At 39.8% G+C, this 17,324-nt stretch overlaps 2 protein-coding genes across 8 annotated transcripts in view; one reads left to right on the top strand and one right to left on the bottom strand.

Moving 5' to 3' along the window:
• Positions 1-1,904, bottom strand: part of LOC143296517 (uncharacterized) — a 52,090-nt gene extending 50,186 nt beyond the window's left edge. For all 7 annotated transcript variants that reach the window (XM_076608511.1, XM_076608512.1, XM_076608506.1 and 4 more), the window contains exons 1-2: positions 1,789-1,904; positions 648-1,611 (exon numbers count right to left, since the gene is read on the bottom strand). In XM_076608511.1, coding sequence (XP_076464626.1) covers positions 648-1,341 — 694 coding nt within the window. In that variant the 5' untranslated portion in view covers positions 1,342-1,611; positions 1,789-1,904. The remainder of the gene's footprint in view (positions 1-647; positions 1,612-1,788) is intronic.
• Positions 1,905-2,177: 273 nt separating this feature from the next.
• On the top strand, positions 2,178-17,122 carry LOC143295742 (enolase-phosphatase E1-like). Its single transcript, XM_076607364.1, has 6 exons — positions 2,178-2,391; positions 5,810-5,911; positions 8,253-8,449; positions 9,804-9,942; positions 12,817-12,940; positions 14,535-17,122. Exons 1-6 carry the CDS (start codon positions 2,281-2,283, stop codon positions 14,792-14,794), a joined length of 933 nt encoding a protein of 310 aa, XP_076463479.1. The 5' UTR covers positions 2,178-2,280; the 3' UTR covers positions 14,795-17,122.
• The last annotated feature ends 202 nt before the right edge of the window (positions 17,123-17,324 follow it).

The following is a 17,324-nucleotide window of genomic DNA, read 5'->3' as shown; positions in this document are numbered from 1 at the left end:
TTAAAAGAGGAACACGAAAGGCAGAAATGAAAATTGAAATGTTACTACACACAAACTATACCTGCATCTTCAATGTCAATATCAATGTAAAAAATAAAAAACAAGAACAAAAAAAAACAAAAAAAAAACAAACAAAAAACCCCAAAGAGAACAAAAAACAACAACAACAAAACTGAGAACAAAACAGAAAAAAACAAGAACAAAAAACAAAAAAACACACACACACACACTTAATAAATATACTCATACTGTCACTGCTCTAATAATAATAATAAGAAGAAACAACAACAACAAAAATATATTTAATGAAGGTTCAATGCACAGCAAAATAAAATCTGAACATGACTGACTGACTAACCACAAATTCCAACTTTGTCTAATGAAAATATCTTCAGTTTTTTTAATTTCATATAATTTAAAAAAAACAACAACAGCACTGTATAGAAACTCAAAACATGACACTGATGTTACATACTACAGTTTCTATTAACAATAACATTTGATTTCCGTGTGAATAGTTTTCTCCATGTCAGTTTATCAAATAAGTATAAAACAAACTGACAGCTGAGTTATCAAAACAAAACAAAACAAAAAGAAGAAAAAAAGGTCTCAGCGTTAAAAACAACAACAACAGCATTTCAGCTTACCTGTGGAACTCTTGGACTTTGTGATTTTCTTCTCTTCCACTGCAGCTCCGTGCTGAATCTCCATGGTCTCCACCACTGGGGTCTTGACTTTCTGGGCTTTCACTTCCTTCACTGCCTCCTTGGTATCATGCCTCAGCTCTGCCTGTGACTGTCCACTCTTTTCCTTCTTGGGGGACGCTTGCTGAGTTTCATGGAGTTTCTTCAGCTCCACATCGTCAAGAGGCTTGATTGGCTTGTGGGGCAGTTCCACTGTCTTCTCTGTCACTGGTGTGACTTCATCTTTGTTGTGCAAGATGGACTTCTTCTGAGCGTTCATGCGGTTCCTTGGCTTGCTGGGGCTGGTGAGAACGGTGGATTCTGCAGGCTCAATGATTTCTGGCTCAATCTCCAGGTTGACCATCTTGTGTTCCTTCTCTTGGGCTTTTGGTGAATCTTTCAACTCTGGCTCTGACACTTGAGCTGACTTCTCTTTGGATTTGTCTCCTTTCCCTTTTTTGTATTTCTTCTTCATGAGCTCTTTTTCGATCTTTTTATCATTTTTTATTTTCTCTCTTTCCTCTTCTTGGCGTTTTTTCTGCTCTGCCATAACCTCTTCAAACGTTTTCTCGCGCATTGTAATTGCTGCGATTAGGTATATCAAGATTGCTGAAATCACGAAGATTGCAATCCCGATCAGGACTGTCTGTGGATCCATCTCGAAGCTGTATGTTGCTACAGATCTTCCACTTGACACGTGTGACTTAGAAGTGGAAACAGCCTGTTTTGCCTGTGGAAGAACCAAGTCGAGCAACAGTTCGCGTGGCCAGTGGTTTCAAAAAGCACCACGCCCCTTTCCAACAGTCACCTCTCGCTACTACCAGTCCGATGGCGATGTCACAAAAGATGATTCTGATGGACGTTGACCATGGGATAAGACTGCAGAATCACTGTCAGCTTTGCATATTCCTGCGGACTTGTCTGTGATCTGGGAGGAAAAATCATCCACGTAAGCAATGCTGTCTGGTATTCCGACATGCATTATTATATCACCGACTTGAATCAATAGAATCAAAGAAGCACTCATTTATATCTATTTAATTTACAAGATAGAAGTTTTGTCAGGCAAACAAAAAGCTGTCATTAATAAGTTCAACGCACTCACCAGAACTGTAGAAGTGTACCGACTTCAACGTGGATTCCGGATGCCGCAAACACCAATGCTTCTGCTTCGGCGAAGTCCGACATGCCGTCTGTGTGTCATATGTAATCACAATTCTGATTGGCTGCTTCTGCTTCTAATGGATATTACAATCAGACGTCCTCCCCTTCAAACTCGTCAATATATTTAGATAATGAAACTTTGGGATAATTTCTGAGGACTAATTTATGTAGAAAAACTAGCCTCTTTTATTGAAAACGTAAAAACAATTAAAATAAAATAAATCTACTGAACAATCTTTATTTTCTTCATAGATTCTGATTTAGCATCAGGAGTGATATCAATTGAATGAAGAACCACGAACTTCCAAGCGAGGCAAATTGGAAGCGCCCTCTCTTGGTCGATCAATGGTGCGCGCACCTGGCCAGACGAACAGCCAGCCTCCGACAGTCTTTGTTCAGTGGGCCTTGTTGTTCAGACACCACAGCCTCACAAATGATGGCGCCGCAGAAAAGATCTGCTACTGAAGCAGAATCCCTGTTAGGTGGAATAAAAGCTATTATTTTCGACATCGAAGGAACCACGACTCCTATCACATTCGTGAAGGTAAGATTAGAAAAAAATAAAAAGCATCAGCAACCGGGATGCAACAAAATTTGCTTGGAATTGGATGAAGCACCACAAGAGAGCTTCTGACTCGGACTCAGTCGTTGCACTGCGGTCTTCGCGGAAGATGCGTTATATTATATTTTCCGGTTTTGCGTTGCTATTGTTGTCATTGCTTGTACATATTTTTGACTATTAGTTAGTATCAAGTAATTGCTAAGCTCTCGATGCTGATAAATATCGGGTCAAGATCAAGGCTGTTCTTGGACCGAAGCCGGCCTCTTATGTCAATGTTGTACATATTATACTGGGCTGTCCGTATCAGGATGCTCGCTCACTTTTGCAAGAGTATGAATTGATCAGCTCATTTATTTGTAGGTTTATTGCGACATTTCGTTGTTTGACTGATGAGACGGTGATTGAAATTGCCATAACAAATAGTTTGGCAGTCCGATCTTGATCCGATGTGATAAGGTTTGGTTGCTGCACCAGTGCATGCCGTTTCATTTCATCCAACTATGAACTGATTTTTTTTGCATTGTGAAGTATATTTATGTAATATATTTTATTTTTGGATAGTCATTTGGATAACAGTTGTTTTATTATCAACTACTTTGTCTCAGCAGCAAATGGCATAGCTTGCCATTTGTCAACATTATGACATGCTGAAGTGATTGGGTTTGAAGGAAGCCGCGTACGGACGATTCTCATCACGTGACACCGGCCTTTTTTTTTTATAATATTTTTTTCCTGGCACCAAGACTGGATGTGACTGGTTTTAGGACGAGTCCATTTGGGAAGATGGGGAGAAGGGTTGAATGCAAATAGTGAGGGCTACTTCTAGCATAATCATAATTAGTGGATTATGTGTTCCTTCTGTCAGCTTACGAGGTTACTCACACACTCCCGAATGGCTGAAATTAACGAGTTCGTTAACACACATTTTGTGTCATCACAATGTGCAAAGATAAATTGCACAGTTGTCTATGTAAGACATTCTGAAACGCAGTGTAGTTTCTGCAGTTTCCAACTTGCCGGCATACAGACTGTTAACGGGATAAAAATTATGCAAAATAGAAGGGGTGACCGCTCAATAATGCATTCATTTCCTTGTCCGCATTGATTGGAGATGAATGCCACGTTTGAAGTTAAATTTGTAAAATGATGAGGTTTTGGTGGCTGAAGAATGTTTTGTTTTGATTTACATCATTTAGCCGTTTTGGTGAACTCCTGTGATGGTCACATACTCGCAAGTCGGTCTTCAGTAACTGATAAGAAAGTTATTCCACTGCACCTTAAAAATTAACCCTTTGACTTCCAGAACTACTTGTAATTTTTGGATTGAAGAAAAACCAAACAAACAAAAAACGCATGAAAATAAAATAACAGAAAATTAAAAAATCCTCAAAAGTATGTAGAAATATGTTTTCTTGAAGGAAAATGAATGTAGAATGTTCAGTGTTGACAGAATAACTCCCAAGCAGGGGAGAAAATTCAGCTGTTATATTGGTGGAAATGATGCTAAAATATTTGCAAATCGATCTGACAAAATAACCAAGTGCACTGATGTTTTCTTCCACTTTCATCTTGTTCTGAACATCAACTCTGTGGTACATAAACACACATACCCACATACACACCACCCCACCCACAAACATAATCACATTTAAAAAAAAAAAAAAAAAAAAATCAGAGTAAATGAAAACCCCAAAATGAAGGTTAAAGATATTGTCGTTTTTCTACAGGGTCCTGCCACTGCTTTCCGATGTACTTTGTAATTGTAGCATATGTAATCTTCATCAGGATAAACAGAATCTCTCCAGTTGATAACATTACTTTTGTTTTCTGTCATGTTCTCGTACTTACTATTGTCAATGTTGCCCAGAAAATAAAACAAAATTCTAGCCACCTCTTCTGTATTCTTGCAGTCATGTTGACATGTTCAACAACTTTGTTTTACCCAAAGCAAAAATCTGCATCATAATTGAGCCAAAGCATGCTGAAATATTGCTTTGAATGCATATCAAGGCAGTTTCTGTTTGCAGGGAAGTAAGGTACTCATGTGACTGGCTGAACTGCTGAAAATGCAGAATATCCTTAAAAAGTGAAAAGCTGAAAACAATTCAGTAATTGGCTTAAAAAATAAATTTTTAAATGTATTATTAATATATAAGGATTATAAATTTATATCAATCTATGTGGTCTGATTTAACATTTTTCATCCATTCTTTTAACTTCCCAGACTGAAGTGGAAGTAATTTATACACATCATTCATACATTTCTCATTGAGCACAACTCTAAAGTTTTCTGTAAAAAGATTATTAGATTTATTTATTCATCAGACTTGAACATAGTTACCACACTATACTGATCAGCAGTTTTAGTTCCTTTGTCATGAATCATCGGAAGCACTTGTTTATCAGAATTATAAACGAGAATCTTTGCATTAATGGTTCGGTCACTGTTTCGTTGCCATATACATACACACATACATACATACATACATACATACATATATATATATATATATCTTCAGGTGGTGTTGATGTTGAGGCCCTGATGTCATCATTTGAGGTGGGGGTTGTCACATGTTGGTGTGGTGAACTTTAGAAGTACTGTTGACATGGTTAATCAACTCACTGCAGTGTGCACAAGAAGTGGAAGTAGGAAAGAGTTCAAGGCAGAACAAATGAGAGTTGAAAGTCAAAAGCATTGACTGACTTTAATTTCTTGAAAGTGAATACATCAGATCTGAAGGTAACAACTTGACAAATGAAAAATTTTGTAATAGGAAAACTAGGGTGGTGAAGAAAAACAATTTAGAAATAGAGAAATCAGGATGATTAAGTCCAGAAAAAAAACTCCTTGAAGTCAGGACCATAACATGGTGCCATTTTAATGTAGTGGTTTGGGGGGTTCCTGTCCCCTCCCTCCCCCACACCCCCACCACCTTTGTGACCCCTCACCACACAAACACAGTATACATAAATCTATTGCTTCCATTTAAACAGTAATTAATGGAGTGTATTTAGTAGGTATTGAATCTTTTGTGCAGTGAAATGATGCTTCCACTATGACCAGTGTGGCCTTGTTTACTTAAAACAGAACTGTCCCATATTTTAATTGTCAGAAATCTTACGTGCAAATGTTGGTGTTTTGCTCAAAATTGATTTATTTTGAATTATGCAAATGAGTTAGCTCAGCGTTGATCATTTGAAATACTGATTATCATTTGAGGTGTACACCATGTACAATTTATATTATGAATATGAGCATATTATTATGTATGTATATGTTTTGTGTATTTGGTATAAATAAAAATGTATGATCTTGTTCAAATACAATTAGAAATTGTTGTCAAATTAAAAAAAAGAAAAAAAAGGTTGTGTCAAAATCTTCCTCTATGTTTGTTAACAGGACGAGTTGTTTCCTTATGTTCGAGACAATGTTGAGAAATACCTCACAGACAAGATTGAGGATGCTGACACGCTAAAAGACATCTGTGCACTCAGGGAACTGGTAAGTGTTGTACTGTCTTGGCGTCCTCCGTTGTTTTCATTCCCATCATCAGATATATAGTAGTAGTAGTAGTACTAGTAGTATAGAAACTGGCAAGTCATCTGCCTAGACGGTAGACCTCTCAGCCTTTTTATGTCCCCATTGAAACTTCATCTTCACTTCTTCCATTTTATTTTATTTATTTATTTTCTTGTTTTGTTGTTGTTGTTATAGCACATGAATTTTTTTTGTATGTTATACTCTGCATGAGTACACTCTGCAGTACATAAAACAGTATATATAGATCATATAGTAATACTGTAATGTGAAGTGATATCGATATATATACCAGCAATTAAAAAAGATTGAAAACTTGCAGAGTGAAACCAGATTAACATCTGGTGGCCACATTTTTCAGATGGGAAAAGATGGAAATCTGAATGATGTAACATAGTTGTTGTTTTTAGAATGGATTTGTAATATGATACACTGTATGCATGCAGAACATTTCCTGTTAAGAAACAGCATATAGAAAAAGAAGTATTAGTTTGCACATTCCCCCAGCCTTTTGCTTGGAGCTGACTTCCACCTTTCCTACACTTTCTGGCCTGAGAACTAGTGGTTAACTCTACTGGTTTCAGCTGTGCACATCTTGGTAGAGAGCCAGACCTCTTTACCAAAGTTCCAGTGCTACAGAAATAGTCACTAATTACTCCCTGCAGGCACTAGGTGTTTGTTGTCCTGCTTGGCTATTTTGGCCTCCAGCTGTTCCTCAGAGTCAGTACTTGGCCGGTGTGGGTGATGATTGCATGAAGTGGACAGTTCTGGTGATAGGGGATGGTTAAACAGTTTAAAGACAGGTGACTGAGAGTTAGATTGTTTTTTTCTGCATACCCGTTAGTGACTGTTCTTGTATGCATTACATCAGCATGGTTGACATTGCTAGAATATTGGGATATTGGAGCTTATATTTGTGACTAAAACTATAGTAAAAGGGGAACAGTAGAGGGTTTTTAAAAAAAATTTTATGTTTAAAAAGTTTGTAAATTTTATGTAGGTGCTTTAAGATAGACTTGAGTTTTAAAAACATTTTCTCCTGTCTGTGTTGTTACTCTTTTCAGATTCTCTGTACAGAGCTCTCCCCCTTTGTAGCCTTGTGAACTCCTCAGTTTCAGTTTCAGTAGCTCAAGGAGGCGTCACTGCGTTCGGACAAATCCATATACGCTACACCACATCTGCCAAGCAGATGCCTGACCAGCAGCGTAACCCAACACACTTAGTCAGGCCTTGAGAACTCCTCATTGATACTGCATAACCAAAATTATTATGATCAGAATTTTACTTATCATATTATCTGCTACGAACTACAAAGTGTGTATCCGCTTCATTTTGCATTTTGCTGTCATGAATGAGGGGGGTGGAAAAAGAGGGATTGGACATGCAGTATTTTCTTTTGTTTGTTTTTACATAGAACTTTGTGTGTGTGTGAGTGTCAATGTGTGTGTGTCACTGTGTGTGTGTGTGTGTGTGTGTGGCCACTGTAATTAGTTTAACGTATTGTGTTGTCTGCATTCAAGGATGACAGATTGACAGTAGACTATTTTTTGCAGTGAATATTTGTAGGAAATTTGACTCATTCCATGGAGTTTTAGTAACTTTTTATTATTTTGATTTCAAATATTATGATTAAACTCAAATCAAATGAAAAAAATGGTGAGCTTCATACTCATTTCTTACTACCGATGGTGACATGTTGACCACATGAAACCAGAATGGGTTATTTGACATAAATACTGTACATGTTTGTTTATTTTGCACCATTCTGTATTGAACTGAAGCCTTGAAGGTCAAGGTCACTACACTTGATACTTGAGAAATCTTAGAAGTATATCGCTGAGCTTAGGTTTTCATTCACTATTGTACAGTGATTACTGATTCATGGCCAGAACATAAACACAACAGAAAGGTCAAGGTCACAGTATGCTCTTAAAAATGTCCTGATACACAGTTGGTCTGCTGATGCATTTTTGTTTTGTTTTTGTTTTTGCTGGTTTTTATTATAGATTTTGAAAATGATCTTCCAGTCACCATTTTTGTTTTGACAAAAATTGCTACAGAGCAGTTTTCAGTTGACCTAGGTAATTGTGGGGAGGCTGGGTTGTATGTATTAAGAAAATTTTTTGGGGGGAGTCCTTTGTTAGTGTGTGTATAATGCTTGTGACGACAATGAATACGAGAGTTTAGTCAGCAAATGTGGCTGAGTGCCCTGTTCTTCTTTGTCACTGTGATTGTCAAGAGTTCTTCTGAGATAATGTTCCATGAATAACTTTTATAATAATTATTGTGATGTTTGTTGTTGCAGGCACAGAAAGACAAGTCAGAAGGGGTGGAGGGTGTGGTGGAAATCCCCGAGGCAACAGCAGATAAAGGGGACATAGTCAAAGCAGTGGTGGAAAATGTGAAATGGCAGATGGACAGCGACCGCAAGTCCTCAGAGCTGAAACAGTTGCAAGGTCACATTTGGCGACAGGCCTACGAATCGGGCAAAATCAAAGGAAAGTGAGTTGTCTTTCCTCCTTCCTCCTCTCCTTCCCGATCCTTCTGTCTGGCAAGGCTCGGTTTTTTGTGTGAACTGGATCAGCACTATTTGCACACATGCTAGTATACATGTGTAAATGTAAGGCCACAGAAGAAAGGTTATTTTCTGATCTTTGCAGCTGTTGAGTATAGATCAGTGTGTTCTGTATGAGTGTGCTCACACAGCTGATGTGTCATTATGTGTTATGTTTCTGTGTGTTCTAACAAAATCCTGAGGATATTATTACAGTTAGTATTTGTCTATTATTAACATGTAATTTGTTCACTTAAGAATTTATAGTATGGTATCATTTTATTTCTAGAGAGTGACTTTATTTTTACCTTTTGTCAGTGGCAAGTTTGTTATTAGGATATGCTTGCACTCAAGTATGTGTATGAATGTGTGTTGTCAAGCAAAAATAAAATGAGACTAAAAAAAGCTGAAAAATGGGGTGGGGTGGGGGGTGGAGATCTTTCCTCTCTTTCCTGCAAGCTTTCTTATTTCCTAAAAACTTCTTTCGCTTTCATTCATCCACGCACACAAATGGATTGGGGATGGGATGAATCTGTAAACAAATGACTTATTCATAAAATGTATCAGTGCATCCTTCATCTTCAGTCATTATTATATGTATGCGTGTTTACATGGCAACAGAACTGGTAACTGGTTTTGCCTGCATCTGTTCGGCCTGGTTTCTTTGCCCTTCCTGTGTTCCTTCCTTTTCTCTGCCTTTCTAGAGGAAGGGAAAAGGGGTGGGGAGGATGGTGGGGAAGAAAGTGCCATTTTTGATCATTTTACTCACAATTTTTTTTTTTCCATAACAAGGCTGGCAGCTACAAAATTGAGTGGTTTACTTTTCTTTGTGGAGGCGCAATGGCAGAATTGGTTAGGTATTGGGCATCAGATCCAGTGTTCACCAGTGATCAGGGTTCGAGGCACGGTTTCGGCATCGTGTTGTGTCCTTGGGAAAGTCTCTTTACTCCAGTTTTTCTCACTCCACACAGGTCATTCATTCATTCATTTTGCCCATCGCTCCTGGTGGAGCATAGGCCATCGACGACCCCAGGCCATCGCACTCTGTTCTGGGCTGTTCTGGCCATTCCAGTTCAGGTGTGAATGGGTAAATGATTTTGGTTTGGGCCCTGCCTTTCTATTCCAAACCCTAGACACAGTTGAATGATGTGAATTCACTGCCCCAATGGCCTTAAAAAGCTGGAACCTTTTTGACTTGTTTTTTTGCTGTTGGCAACAGCTGTGAAGTGAAACTCTGTGGTGTATGTGTGTATATATTATATATATATATTTATATAAGTATACACTGTGTGTGTGTGGCAGGGTGTTTGGAGACGTGGCCCCAATGCTGCGACTGCTGTGTGAAGAAGGGTACCTGCTGTATGTCTACTCCTCAGGCAGTGTAGAGGCCCAGAAACTGCTGTTTGCCAACCTCCCCGAGCCTGAGGGAGACATCACCGATGTAAGTTCCTTTCGCATCCCTGCATAGTTGGGTTTTTTGTTTTTTGTTTTTGTTTTTTTTACCTGAAATTGTCCTGACATCATCAAGTCGCCCGTCCCCTTCCATGCTGCCTTATCTTTTTTTAAGCTGTAACTGCTCCTCAAGATTCGTTCATTGTCCCAGTTATGTGTTTGCCACATAGACAATATATTGTATTATTCCATGTCTCAGTATGAAATTTGGGTTGCTCCTGACTCAGTTATGTGTTTGCCACATTGACAATATGTTGTATTATTTTATGTCTCGGTATGAAATTTGGGTTGCTCCTGTCCCAGTTACATGCTTGCCACATTGACAATATGTTGTATATTTTATGTCTCGGTATGAAATTTGGGTTGCTCCTGACCCAGTTATGTGTTTGCCACATAGACAATATGTTGTATCATTTTATATCTCAGTATGAAATTTGGGTTCCTCCTGACCCAGTTATGTGTTTGTCACATAGACAATATGTTGTATTATTCCATGTCTCAGTATGAAATCTGGGTTGCTTCTGTCCCAGTTACGTGCTTGCCACATAGACAGTATGTTGTATTATTTTATGTCTCGGTATGAAATAGGGGTTGCTCCGTCAGACCAGGCAGAGCATGATGTCACCATAGTGCAGTGCCACTCTCTCTTCCTTTTTTTTCTGTCTGCCACTGTATGTGTTTACTATCAAAAGTGGATTTTTCCATAATGGACAGTTTATCACCCTGGGTTTTTTTCGTATGCACCAAGTGCTTGTTGCACACTGGCCACCATTTTCTGTCCTGTCTGAAAGACAAGCACCCAGGCCACCACTCAAAGCCCAGTGGAGTAGGGACTAAAAATTCTGGTCTGTTGGGCAATTGAACCTGATGACATTTGGTACTATGTCGCTGCATTATTGTAGTATACAAGCCGTTATTTGAACTCTTTAGTGCATTAGCTTTGGAAGGAGCACTGAACGACTATATTTGTACCTCCCACCTTCACAATCTCCTTAGCTCTCTGCATGCATTTTGGTGTGTGAAAGTAACATTGATGAAATGTGTTCTATATAATATGTGGTTTGTAAAGCCCCTAAAGCAGTTTTCTGGATAGAATGTTGTATAAGTATCCATGAATGTTTATTGATATGCATTGACCTGAGTGAGCCAGGCCACAATGTGGGGAGGATGCATGGTGTTGGTGATAATATTGTAACCAACGTTTGCAGACCTAACAGTTACAGTAGTTTTGAAAGTATGAAGTAAATATTTTGTATGTTATTTAAACGTAATTTTAGATAGAAAATTTCCTTTTTGTATTGATGGTATGTGTTCATGTGTTTTTTTTGGGGGGAGGAGGGGAGGGTTCCTTTTTTTCTGTATGATGGATCTTGTTAAGTACAGTGAAGTCCGGATGTAGTGATAGCCCTCGGGACCAAATTTTTTTATCACTACATCCGGACTATTACTACATCCGGATGTCCGGTTATAGTGATATTTTTGTAGGTTTTATCACTACATCCGGACGTCCGGTTATAGTGATATTTTTGTAGGTTTTATCACTACATCCGGCCAATCGCTTGTAGTTGTAGTGATATCTTCAAAGCTTTTATTGCTACATGCGGCGGCACATTTGGTAAACTAGCTTCAAGGCAGTAATAAGGTGATTTTGGAACCACTATTGATTTCGTTTTGTGACGTTTCTTCTGTCGTCTTTGTCAGGCTTGCAAATGTCCTGTGTTAACCTACCCCCGTCCTAGCAGTTCAACAGCCGGTGTGTGTGTGTGTGTGTGTGTGTGTGTGTGTGTGTGTGTGCGTGCGTGCGTGCGTGGGCTGGCTTCATATGTCACTGGTAAATTCTTTATCCCTTTAAAGCAGCGAGGGCAACGGAATTTTCCAATGACCAGCAGAGGACGTTTTTCAGTCCCTGTCATGTTGCAGCACATCGCTATTGTGACTCTTTCTTTGGATAACTTCCCCCCATGACATTTTTCTGCTTTGAATTCAAATGTGCGGTCTGGCAGCAGGCGCCAAAAAAGTCCACTTTCGTCCATGTTGAAAATGTCATTTTCATCATACTCGCTTAGAAGAGGCAAAAGGACATCACTGACCCAACTATCTGTGGCACACTCATCAACGCTGTTTCTCTCACCGCTGATTTTTCTGAACGTCATGCCGTGTCGAGCAGTGAAGCGCTTAACCCAACTTTCGGAACATGTCCAGTCACTCAACCCAATTTCCTTGGCAAACTGTTCTGCCTTCAACCGCAACACAGAGCCATTGACTGGCATGTTGTTGGCCCTTGCCATTCGAAACCAATCCAACAGTGCACTGTCTACTTTCGGTTCCCCAGGGCATCTCTCGCGCTTCCTCTTCGCACTCGTCTCACCACTATAAAACTTCTGCTTTAATTGTTCACCATTTTTCACAATAGTGCATACTGTTGACTGTGCAACCTTGTACTTCTTCGCTATTTCCGTCTGTGTACGTTGTTTTGTTTCAATGTCTTTCAAGAGATCAATCTTCCGCTTCAGGGTAAGCACATTGCGTTGCTGGCGTTTGCTCGCCATTTTGGTAAAGGGAGATTACTCTCGAACATTATCACTACAGCCGGACTTAAGCTTCCCCGGGACTTGAAAATAGTATCACTACAAGCGGACTATCACTATATCCGGCCTGAAAAAATATCACTACAACCGGACTAAGTTAACAAAGAACATGAACAACTGGGACCGGGACCCAGAAATTCTATTACTACAGCCGGACTATCACTACATGGGTCTATCACTACAGCCGGACTTCACTGTATTGTGAAATGTAACTTTGATTGATTTGTTGATGTTGTGCTTGTCACTGTGACTTAAGTTTATCTACATGCTTTCAGGTGTTCACAGGTTACTTTGACACAGCAGTAGGGCCGAAGACAGAGATGGAGAGCTACAAGAAAATTGCTGAAAAGATCAACAAACAACCAGAACAAATCCTTTTCCTCACAGACTTGCCTGAGGGTAGGTGACTAGTTCCTGTTCCTGCTGAATTATTTTGAGATTACTGATCTTGGAATGCCACAAATCGTTTGTCTGGAATGTCACATATGGTTTGTCTGAAATGGGATTCAAAGATGTTTTGAAAGTGGCGGTTGTCAAATTTTCTGAAGGCTGTGAGGATTATTACAAGCAGATTTGCAGACAGTAAGTAAACAAAAATATAACGGTGCAGACTGTTCACAGTCACAACTGAACTCCCAAGCAGGGAGCTCATAGCAATTATATTAAAAAGTTATAATGTACATAAACATACATGCATCAAGTACACGATGAATTAATGTGTGTGCACACAAACAAATACAGCTGCACATGCACACACATGACCACCTGAAGTGCAAGAAGCTTATTGGTGATTAAGATGGTAGGCAAAACGGAAGAGATGTGTTTTGAGAGACTTTTTAAAAACAGGAAACCACCAGCACATAGGTGATTAAAATGGTAGGCAAAACGGAAGAGATGTATTTTGAGAATTAAAAAAAAAACAACAGGAAACCAACCAGCACATTGGTTAATAAGGTGGTAGGCAGAATGGAAGAGATGTTTTGAGAGACTTTTTAAAAATAACAGGAAACCACCTTTATTGTTGCAATGCCAAGCACAAACATAGAACAGTTTGTGATACTAACAACAGGAAACCACTTTCAATATTGCAGTGCCAAAAGTATACGTAGGACAGCTTGAGTTCCTGTCTGTGCGGGTGGATATAATTTTGAAAGATGTAGTTTTAATGTCAACATTGACAGCACAGCTGAAAGAAACTTCAGTTCTCTCCCTTTCCCTAAACAGCCCCAGTGCTGTCAGACAAGAGCATAGGTTGCACAGATGGGGAGAAGGAAAAATCAGCGATGTAAATGGGTCAGTTCACTCCATCTCACATCAGACAGAGTTTAGATGGCAGCCCTCACTCCACCTTCCCTTCCCTTCCCATTACCCACACTCCACCTTTTGGTCTGGTCAGAGCTAACAACCTTCTGTGTCCAGGAATCATTTCTTTTTTTAGTTGTTTTTTTCAGTCTCTCATGCAACATATACAACTTCCTCTTTTGCACTTGGAAATTAAACGGAAACATTCTGTGTGTTCATGTGTGTGATGAAAGTCCCCCACACCCCTGCTATGTATGCAGTTTATAATGTATATCCCCTTCTGACTCCTGTGCTAAGACATTCACATTGACATATCTGTCGATTTTTCAAGCTGCTTTGAAGATGACTGGAGGGTGCACTGCTTCAGCTGATGGGATAAAAGGTTTTTTCCCTGGTCCAGTCCACAAGGTTATTTACTTACCAGAAGGCTTGTGCTCCAAAATGGGTGCATCATAAAGAAGATGAATTGCCTTTTCTTGTTTAGTTAGTTTTTCACCAGTTCCAATCTGCTGTCAGAAATACAAACCAGTTTCACTTTGGGAGAGAGCCCAGGACTCAGGCAGACTAGCAGTGTAGATTTGAATGCTAACATGGCGATAGCTTTTAGGTGGCCTTTGTAGTTGGTAAGGCTCAAAGCACCATAATTTGATTTGATTTGACTTGACTGGCAGGGTGTGTGTGTGTGTTGCAGAGGCTGAAGCAGCAGTGGCAGCAGGGTGCAGGAGTGCTCTCGTCATGCGCCCTGGAAACGCGGACCTGACCGACGAACACTTGCAGAACTTTGCCTGCATCGAGCAACTGGAGGAGCTGTATGGCGATGAAGACGACGATGATATCAAGCGACAGCATACCAACGATAATGGCGAGGCGGAAGAAGATGATGAGGAAGAAGTGGATGAAGAAGATGAAGAAGAGGGGGATGAGGAAGAAGGGGAGGGGGAGGATGCCTAAAGGGGGTGGAGATAGAGTTGCCATGGTCTATACTACAAGGGCGGGGGGAGTTTCGGGGGAGTGGTGTGCGAGAGGTAAATCCAGGGATGTTGTAAGACGATAGACTTTACACAAAAGCTGTGACCTGAAACAACTGGCAGGCGAAAGGTCTGACGTGAAGCTGGGAGGAAGAGGAGATACGAGACGCCCTCCATACCTACGTCACCATGGAAATACCCAAGGTACAGCAGACACATCATCCTTCGCCATTTTGCTCTCTGTCTCTCTCGCCAACATTTCACTGCCAAAGTACCGTTCTCATCGTTCATTGTGTCAAAGTGTAGCTCTCTGAAGTGTCTCACATGGTCAAGCGACTACTTTCATTTTCTTCCCCCATATGATATAGTGACTTTTTTGTACGGGGTTTCTATTTCTTTTGCCGCGGAGCAAAGGGAGTGTGTGGAAGGGCCAGCCAATATTTGGTGTTCCGAGTCCTGTCATGTGTTGGCCACAGAGAGGTTATGTACGTTTTTGATGCAGGAATAGGCAGCAGCTCATTGGCCACACCCTTATCATCCCCTCGACTACACATCACTCTGTAGCGTGGGCGTGACCACGTCCTGCCCCCTCCCCACGAATCAGAATACCATCGGTGTGTCGACTGTTTTGATGTTGGTACTAGATATTGTATTGGTCAGGTTCATGTTGGGTTTTTCAGTTCTGTTGATGAAACTACTGTCCCTGATAATTTTATACATATAAATATATTTATTCTATGATTGTAGTTGATTTTAGTTCTGAACGTCTTATGTTGTTTTACTACAAAATCATGTAATTTTTATTTTAGAGAATTGTTAATGAACAGAATGTAGCAATCTCATGACTGATGACGCAGCTAATGTTCTTGATTTTCTTGACACTTTTACCAAAGAACTGGAGTCTCCATGTTTAGATGTGGAGTCAGAGAAAACTGAAAAGCTATGTATTAAAATTTTTGGGATTAAAATTTTTTTCCTGGTTACACAAACCATTTTTGATGGTTACTGATATAGTCCTGTTGTCTCGTTGATGAAATATTTTTTATTGTGGTGACAGAATGTTTTAGAGTAGCTGGAGCAGTTCATTTTCCTCCTTTTCATTATGTTTTTAATACCTTGTCAACGAGTCATATCATGATGCTGTATTCCTGTGTTTGAAATGTTCTGTAGGTGTTCTCAAGGTGGAGTTGAAAAGCTGTCTCCAGACATGGTATCAAAGTCAAAGCAGACCATAAAAAAAAACTTGGCTGCACAAGCACTGTAGTAACAAGGAAACTGAGACCATCAAAACTATTGTTTGCACGCACACTTATGCGAAAGGAGGTCAGTCTAAGCAGACTAAATGGTCAGTAGCAGGCACATGAGCAACCCAAAGTTTAAGTTGTAACTGCACAGGGTGAGTTTTGCACAGCCAGGCCAAATAGCTAGGAGTAGGAATGTTTTCATGTCCATGGCAGAAGAAGAAAAAAGGGATTCACTCTTCTACCACAGCATATAGGGCAGCCAAAATAGAGGCGGTGGTTCAAGATATTTAATACTTTAAGTGTTCAGTTCATAAGCAGAAAGCACAAATACTTCACAGGAGGGGATGAGGGTGGGGGTGGGGATTGAACCTTAGTTGAATGTTTGCAAGATCTGTTTTCACTGAAATCAATTGTTGGGAAAGAATTCAGATGGCCAAATTTCTCACCAAGATTTGTGACAGCTCTTTCATATTTGTTGACAAACAGTGAATTTGAGTCTCCAATGAATTTGTTGAAATAATCATGATGAAAAATTCGAGAAGTTAAGTTCATTGATTACAGTATAGAATGCACACACGGTTTAAATCCACTTGCACAAATCCATATGCCTACTATTGCTTTGGAGCCTAGTAAACGCACAATCTGTCCTCAGTACAGCTTAAATCCATGTGCCTACAGTTTGAGCCTAGTTAATGCACTAACCGTCCTCGATGCAACATAACAAGTCACTGTCAGTATTTTGGGAGCACACATTGTTACAGCCTGGAGTCCACTGTCAGCATTCACAGATCACCTCTGTGTGTCAGTAGAGTTTTCAGGCTGTGCAAAGCAGCACAGGGCTGATGACATTGAACTGCATCCCGGCAGTGAGGCGCAGCTTGGATACCCTGTCTGGAGACAGCCCTGTAGCGGTTTACTGTGTTGTGCATGTTTTTGCTGTCGCTCTTTTTCTCACTTGCTCTTGGCCATTTCTCCTGTGGCAGTGGGCAGAACTGAGTGAGGAATAAAATGTAGTTCCCAGAAAAAAAATCATTTACCATGAGTGTTGTTGAAACTGGGACAACTTACACAGTTTGTGTGTGTGTGAGAGAGAGAGAGAGAATACTGAGACAGAGAAAATTGCCTCTTTAACAGTATGTAAACAATGTAACACCTCTAAAATCAGTGAATCAGATGTTAAGTGATGTAATATATCATCTCTCCACTCAGTGGTCATTGACTTCGACAGTGTAATTGATGCATATAAACCAAGGACACCAAAAGCATTCT

Source organism: Babylonia areolata, chromosome 21 (assembly GCF_041734735.1).
Source record: "Babylonia areolata isolate BAREFJ2019XMU chromosome 21, ASM4173473v1, whole genome shotgun sequence".
Lineage (NCBI taxonomy): Eukaryota > Metazoa > Mollusca > Gastropoda > Neogastropoda > Buccinidae > Babylonia > Babylonia areolata.
This window is presented reverse-complemented; position numbering and strand designations above follow the sequence as displayed.

What these genes read in the sequence shown, in the direction of transcription:
- LOC143295742 (XM_076607364.1), top strand. Translation starts at nt 2,281, where the DNA reads ATGATGGCGCCGCAGAAAAGATCTGCTACTGAAGCAGAATCCCTGTTA. An exon ending in CTCCTATCACATTCGTGAAG is followed by an intron (nt 2,392 to 5,809) that starts GTAAGATTAGAA and finishes GTTTGTTAACAG; the next exon opens with GACGAGTTGTTTCCTTATGT. An exon ending in TCTGTGCACTCAGGGAACTG is followed by an intron (nt 5,912 to 8,252) that starts GTAAGTGTTGTA and finishes TTGTTGTTGCAG; the next exon opens with GCACAGAAAGACAAGTCAGA.